At 37.7% G+C, this 7,646-nt stretch overlaps 1 protein-coding gene across 1 annotated transcript; it reads left to right on the top strand.

Moving 5' to 3' along the window:
• Positions 1 to 725: 725 nt before the first annotated feature.
• LOC103519191 (neuropeptides capa receptor-like) lies at positions 726 to 7,445 on the top strand (the record flags this gene model as incomplete). Its single annotated transcript, XM_017448099.2, is given in 5 exon segments — positions 726 to 776; positions 3,993 to 4,241; positions 4,690 to 4,879; positions 5,490 to 5,662; positions 6,785 to 7,445. Coding segments are annotated over 5 exon segments (848 nt in total), but the record flags the coding sequence as incomplete, so codon positions are not given.
• Between the last annotated feature and the right edge of the window lie 201 nt (positions 7,446 to 7,646).

Below are 7,646 nucleotides of genomic sequence, written 5' to 3'. Positions count from 1 at the left end.
ATCGTCCCGAAATTGAAGAGAGAAGGAAGACAGGATAGAAGAAAGCCGGCCATTTCCGAGAGTTAACCTTATCTGTTCAGGATAAAATAATACGCCTCGGGCGGGAATCGAACCCGCGGGCTAGCGCTTACAAGGCAGACGCGCCATCAACCAAGCTAACTAGGCTGTCCGTCGTAATGACTATAATACCTAGCGACGCGTATGGAAGCCCAGGAGCCGCTCTCTTTCGAATACTACGCGAGTAGCACAGGCCCGGGATATGTGTCGGGTGGGAGAAGGTTCCTGCCCGCCAGCGAGTGTTTTTTTTTCCCCCGAGATAACCACTGTCCCTCCAGTGTTCACCATACCTACTAATTCCATTTTTACTTTCCTTATCCTATAGGAAGGAAAGTGATAGATCTACAGAGGTCGCAGTGTTAATTGCATACTCTCTTGGGAGAGGAGCAACCAGTCCCATAATAAATAAATAAAAAAAAAAAAATACATATATACGTAGGAACGTAGGTAGGTATAGTAGGTATCATAAGATTCATAAGTAGGTGTTTAGGTACTTGAAAAAGTAAAAGTCTTGCTCTCATTCTTTTCTCATAAAACGGATATCTCTTCCATTCACCGAGAAATAACACAGACGGGTGTTTGGGGTAATCCGCCCCCCTCCCTTGCCCATGTCTAACTTACCCTCTAAAAAAAAAGGTTTTAACAGGTAGCTTGGTACTTATAGCATACCACGCCCTTCGCTGTGTATACCACCATCAATTACGTGGACTTCCCTCCTGGTAAGTATACCACCATCAATTATGTGGACTACCCTCCTGGTAAGATACCGCCCTTAGCGGGCTTACAGGAAAGTGGTGTAGTGGTCAAGCCGCTCACCTCGTAAAGGCCCCTCCCACTTGTCGTTCGGGAAAAACATCGTGACGTTCTTAAGTAGGAACATAGTGTTTTGGCACTAAAATCTGACCATCGAAAATTTGACCCGATTACATTACTTTCCTTCCTATAGGATAAGGAAAGTAAAAAACAAAGTCTTATCTTCAGTACCTACTTAAATTATTCAAGAGCTATGCTTTTGTAACAGTCCTTTAATATTGCTCTGGGCGCTCTAAATTTAAGCTAATCCTTTTAAGAGGAATATTAATAGATAATTATAACCTTCTTTACTTATCATTTAGAAGCGAGACTTCAGACCTAGGGTGTTGGAAATCTCCTTGAAAGACAGGTGACGAGAATTTCTTAGCTTTTACTTTTAAACTTACAGACGATAAGGTGGAAGATAAATTACATAAATGAATAAGTTCTCACGCTTCCCTTCTCTTTGCCTTGCTTTTCCGTTTTGTTTTGTCTTAAGAGAAAAAAAGGCAAAAAAGATAGAAGTTTAGAAGTTATAAAAGGGAAGACAAAAAATTACAAGATAGGATACTTTTTTTATACAAAATGCAAAGTACCTATACCTACAAAGTTTAGGACTATATTTTCAAACTTGAAATTCATATCTCTTGCATCAAATTAGGGCATTTTTCAGAAAGTTTAGCTAATATTTCTGTCTCTCCTATGAAGTATGTAGGTTGATGTATTTTGAGTGTCAGTACATAATGTAGGTAAAATAAGATGTATTACCATAATATACCTAGCAGTAAAAGCTCCAACCAAACGGTTTATCCCTTAATAGAGAATAAAAATAACCTTTCTTCTGCCCCTCTTTTTAGAAAGTTTAGCTAATATTGCTGTCTCTCCTATGAAGTATGTTGGTTGATGTATTTTGAGTGTCAATACATAATGTAGGTAAAATAAGATGTATTACCATAATATAGCAGTAAAAGCTCCAACCAAACGGTTTATCCTTTAATAGAGAATAAAAATAACCTTTCTTCTGTGTTTCTCGGTATCAATTTTTCCCAATATCCATCTTCATATTCTTCCATTTTTATTCCCTTTGTTTTTTATATGATTTTTATTACCCTCCAAACAGCATTTGAACATTGCAGTTTAACAGTTGACGTTTTATTGCTACTAAAACAAAATATTAGTACCAACCTACGTGGAATTGTGCTAGTTTCTTGTGCTTTATACTGGGTTGGTCAGAGATATTAGTGCTACTGGGTAGATTAGGGGAATTACAGGTAGGCATCGCCCAGTGTGCGGTTAGTGCAGCCATCACCTTGTAGATTATGTAGATGGTCCAAATGCCTTATCTGAAGAAGAACTCACAAATTAATTAAATTTATCCACTTACCTACTTTACATAGCTATGTAGAATCATTAATGCGAAAAAGCACCTTACTAAGAAATGGATAAAAATGATACGCGCATTTTGTTTATAGGTAAATTCCAAGTATCTAATGATTGTTTACAAGTACTTGTAATTTTCCCAATATCCATCTTCATATTCTTCCATTTTTATTCCCTTTGTTTTTTATATGATTTTTATTACCCTCCAAACAGCATTTGAACGTTGCAGTTTAACAGTTGACGTTTTATTGCTACTAAAACAAAATATTAGTACCAACCTACGTGGAATTGGAATTGTGCAAGTTTCTTGTGCTTTATACTGGGTTGGTCAGAGATATTAGTGCTACTGGGTAGATTAGGGGAATTACAGGTAGGTAGGCATCGCCCAGTGTGCGATTAGTGCAGCCATCACCTTGTAGATTATGTAGATGGTTCAAATGCCTTATCTGAAGAAGAACCCACAAATTAATTAAATTTATCCGCGTACCTACTTTACCTATCTATGTAGAATCATTACTGCGAAAAAACACCTTACTAAGAAATGGATAAAAATGAAACGAGCATTTTGTGTATAGGTAAATTCCAAGTAACCATTGTTTACAAGTACTTATAGGCGGTTTCATTACTTATTTTATTTTCCAAGAAGATTTCTCCCTGGAAGGATTGGTTTATATTGCTTAAGATTAAGTGTACATACTTACTTAAGTACCTAGATCTTTTCGATTGATACCTAGATCTTTTCGATTGATTTACAAACCCTACTTTATAGGTCGTACCTACCTACAACAAATGTTTTATAACCTTAGGTTACACAATACAATACACACTTGATAGAAAGAGATTATTGTATACCATTCATCTAGCATCTAGGGGTTTTATTTTTATCTCTTTCTACAGAGTTTGATAGAATCCTGCCTCAAGCTTTGAGACATCCCTCTATTATTTACAAAGTAGGACGAGCATTTTCATTTTGTTTATAGGTAAATTCCAAGTAACCATTGTTTACAAGTACTTGTAGGCGGTTTCATTACTTATTTTATTTTCCAAGAAGATTTCTCCCTGGAAGGATTGGTTTATATTGCTTAAGATTAAGTGTACATACTTACTTGGATTGGTTTATATTGCTTAAGATTAAGTGTACATACTTACTTAAGTACCTAGATCTTTTCGATTGATTTACAAACCCTACTTTATAGGTCGTACCTACCTACAACAAATGTTTAATAACCTTAGGTTACACAATACAATACACACTTGATAGAAAGAGATTATTGTATACCATTCATCTAGATTCTAGCATCTAGGGGTTTTATTTTTATCTCTTTCTACAGTGTTTGATAGAATCCTGCCTCAAGCTTTGAGACATCCCTCTATTATTTACTAAGTAGGCCGAAATCCCTTTTCACTAAATGTAAGAATTTACATTTTACAAAAAGACCAATGAAATCATATCTCACCCTTTTTACGTTTTCATCTACTTTTTTTTCTATTCCATTTTCATTTTAAGCTTTTCTTTTTTTTATTTTATTATTACCTATCTTTTCTTTCTTTACTTCATTCAATTTATCCTTCTTTACTTCCTTTTTATCTCTTTCTTTACTTCAATTTTTTTTTTTTTTACTTCTTCTTAACATTACTTCCTTTCTATCCCTTTCTTTACTTAAATTTCATTTTCACTTTTTTCTCTCTTTTAACTTCTTTCTTTTAACCTACGTCCTTCTTATCTGTTGCTTTACTTCAATATGTCACTCTTCTTTTTACAGGGTCGGGTGAAATCCTGTACGAGAGCGGATTCTGCGGAATGCTCGAGGTGCCCCGTGGGGTGCCCATGTATGAACTGAGCTTTCTGTTCTTCTTCTTCATTCCAATGCTCGTTATTATGCTCATGTATACGCGGATAGGACTGAGGATCAGAAGCAGGTCAAGGCATTCCCTAGGGAAGAGAGTGGAGGGCACTGTGCATGGCGAGACCAAACGATCCCAGAGTAGAAAGTCCATCATTCGGATGCTAAGTGAGTGACTGTTTGTTTTTAGTTCTGCCCTATCTATCTAGTATCTTGCTTTTTTTTACTTTCTATTACTACAGTAGTGAGAAAGTTGAATGGCAGAGATTACCCTAGGCAATAATTTTGCCCTCTGATAATGATTTCCGGGGAAGAGAGTGGAGGGCACTGTGCATGGCGAGACCAAACGGTCCCAGAGTAGAAAGTCCATCATTCGCATGCTAAGTGAGTGACTGGTTGTTTTTAGTTCTGCCCTATCTATCTAGTATCTTGCTTTTCTTTACTCTCTATTACTACAGTAGTGAGAAAGTTGAATGGCAGAGATTACCCTAGGCATTCATTTTGCCCTCTGTTTGTAATTTCTTGTTTTTGTACATTGAATTATAACCAATAAAGAGTCTGTAAAAGAATACATGTAAAAGAATAAGCCTAACTACCCATTTTGTCTCATTTTCAGCTGCCGTGGTCACCACGTTCTTTCTATGCTGGGCTCCATTTCACGCCCAGCGTCTCATTTATCTGTATGCACGGGACAGTCAGTACTTTGCCTCTCTCAACGAGTGGCTGTTCATGATTGCTGGAGGGTTCTACTATGTGTCCTCGACGGTGAATCCTATCCTGTACAACGTGATGAGCGTCAAATACAGGTAAGTTCTGTTATGTAAGTAAATATACATATAGATAAGTTTATATTGTAAGTAGAATAGAATATGTACCTTGTTTATCCTGCTGGGATAGGACTGAAAAGTCCCTTTTCCCCCCGCAGTCTGACCAAGGTAATATATTTTCACATATTATGGGGAGTATAGGACAAGTATAGGTAAGTTCTTGAGTAATAGACTATTGAGTGACTGGTAACCACTATTAGGCGAGATTAACGCCGAAGGTAACTTCAACTGCGTACCTTGGTGGAGTTTGCCTGAAGGCATCCGGCGTATTCCAATCCATTCCAGTCCGGCGTAGGCTTATTCCAACTTTACATTATGTGTCCGGAATCTCAAGTTAAATTTCATTCCTCCAGTGTTCAGCCACGTGTACGGCATGTTCGTTCGCCAGCAGTAAATCATCAAATCCACTAGACCCCATGAGGTTTCAAAATTGAAGAGTAGGAAAAAAGGAACATTTTTTTGTGATGTGTTGAACTAAGGAATCTTTCTTTGTGATGTGTTGAACTAGGGAACTTTTCTTTGTGATATGTGTTGAACTAGGGAATTTTTCCTTATGATATGTACCAATCCACCCCTGCTTTTGTTTCAGACAAGCGTTCAAACAGACCCTGTGCTGCAGGGGCGGATCTCACGGGAGTTTTGCCCGAGACCAGTCCAGTTTCCGAGAGACGATGGTGGACGTTGCTTCACCCCAGTGGTCCAGAGCCATGACCTGGAAGAGGCAACCTTCCCGACGGCCTAACAATGTTAGTGCTAGCGCAGGTAAAGGCTGTAAATGAATTCCAGTATTAATTTTTAGGCCTTCGAGAAGGCTGAGAGCTGTTTCAAGCCTTTTGTGCCTCATCAGTTAAACATAAGTACATAACTACCTATAGCTCTTGAGCTGTGTCCACACATAGTCGACACCGTCGATCGACGGAAGAGGTGAATCTATGTTGTCGAGGCAGTGTACGGTTTCAGTCGACTTCGAACGGCTATGTGTAGATACATCTTAAGAGCCTTTTTTTATAGGTAATAATGACGATAAATAAATGAACAAAATTTGATTCATGAGGTCAAGGCTTTCGAAAAAGTACAGTTAAGGGTTAATACGTAAAGCCTGCCACGCGTTTTTATTCTTCATAAAATTTTATAAATAACTTGGAAAAAATCACCCCCATATTTTCTTTTTTTCTTCTTCTTCTTCTTCTTCTTCTTCTTCTTCTTCTTCTTCTTCTTCTTCTTCTTCTTCTTCTTCTTCTTCTTGCTAAGCTATGAAAAGGTGCTAGTATGAGTCATGGTTGGGATTTGAAGAAAAGTGGAATTGCATGCCTCAGCAGCCCCTCGGGAAATTTTGTGCAAATTGAAAATATGAAGCACAATAAATAACTATATTCCTGCCCAGGCCTAGCGGCCTGGAGAGATTGGATTTGGAATTTTTTTTTTTGTTTTTCTTTTTTTTTTTTTTATGAAAAAAGTCAGAAAATGAAAAAAAAAATCCGATCAGGCAAAAAAAAAAAAAAATACACATTTGATTTTACTACCTAATATTTCAGATGCTCATGTAAAAAAAAAAAAACACATTGGAAATGAGGGAAGGGGGAGAGAAAGAATGAAAAAAAGTAGTACAGAGAGAGGATGATATTATGAAAGATAACTTGGAGAGAGAGAGGGAGGGAAAAAATCCTGGAAGCAAAAAAATCATTCAACAAGATAATATTATATCTGCCCAACCAGACATGCCCGGGATTTTCGTTTTGTTTGATTTAACGTGCTATTGCCGCTGACCAATTTTTTTTTTCTTCGTCATAAAAAATTTTCGTTACAAGAGTTGGCTTCTGAACAAGAATTTCTCTCAAAAAAAGTACCGAGGTATCAAGTTAAATAAAAGCATGTATGTTTCAGGGGGTGCTGATATAGTGGTCCAATTGATACCTGACGGTGAAAAGGAGAAGTTTCATTGGTCCAAAACCTTACTCCGTGTTACCATGGGAAGATCCAATTCTAGCCTGTCATTGGTCAAAAGTAAACAGACCAGCGATGTGAATAACAAAGTGTGCATCGGGTTAGAAATGGAGACTTGTATCTAGAAGGGTATAGGTTCGATACCCGTATATGTCTGTGATCTGAAATCTTGCTCCAAGGGCCTACGCTTTCCCATCGATGAAATTTTGTTTCTTATGGAAACGTAAAAATTTATTCAGCACCTGACATACCCAGGTCACCCTTCCAGATTTTCGCCGCTCTCGACGTAGCTCACCTTGAATTACGACTAGTATATTAGCAGCCACAATTAGTGTCGTATTTCATATTCTTCCATCAAATTGTTTTTAATATTTGTGCCACTTTTTCGCAAAAAAAGTGCTCCAAAGTTAAACAATCTGATACTAATTTACGACCAAGGTCGCCTAAGAACATTTCTCACTTGAGCGGTGGCCAAATTAAAGTTATTGTACATTATGTTCTAGTCGTAAGCTTTTCCGCCAGGTAAACTTACCATACGCGTTTAATGTTGTAATTATTTTCTAACTAAATGTCATAATATAAATTAAATTATTTCTCCCTACCCTGTTTTATTAATTTGATTTAATTAAACAGGACCAGCCTAGTTAGCTTCCTTGGTAGCGCGCCTGCCTTGTGAGCGCTAGGACGCGGGTTCGATTCCCGCCCGAGGCAAACTTTATCCTGAAGAAATAAGGTTCGCTCTCGGAACGGCTGGCTGGCCCTCCTTCTCTTCGATTTCGGGACGATTAGACCTCCGTTGTTA

The sequence above is a fragment of the Diaphorina citri genome, unplaced genomic scaffold (assembly GCF_000475195.1).
Source record: "Diaphorina citri unplaced genomic scaffold, Diaci psyllid genome assembly version 1.1 scaffold2599, whole genome shotgun sequence".
In the NCBI taxonomy this organism is placed as follows: domain Eukaryota; kingdom Metazoa; phylum Arthropoda; class Insecta; order Hemiptera; family Psyllidae; genus Diaphorina; species Diaphorina citri.
Note: the sequence above shows the minus strand (reverse complement) of the source record. Positions and strands in the feature narration are given on the sequence as shown.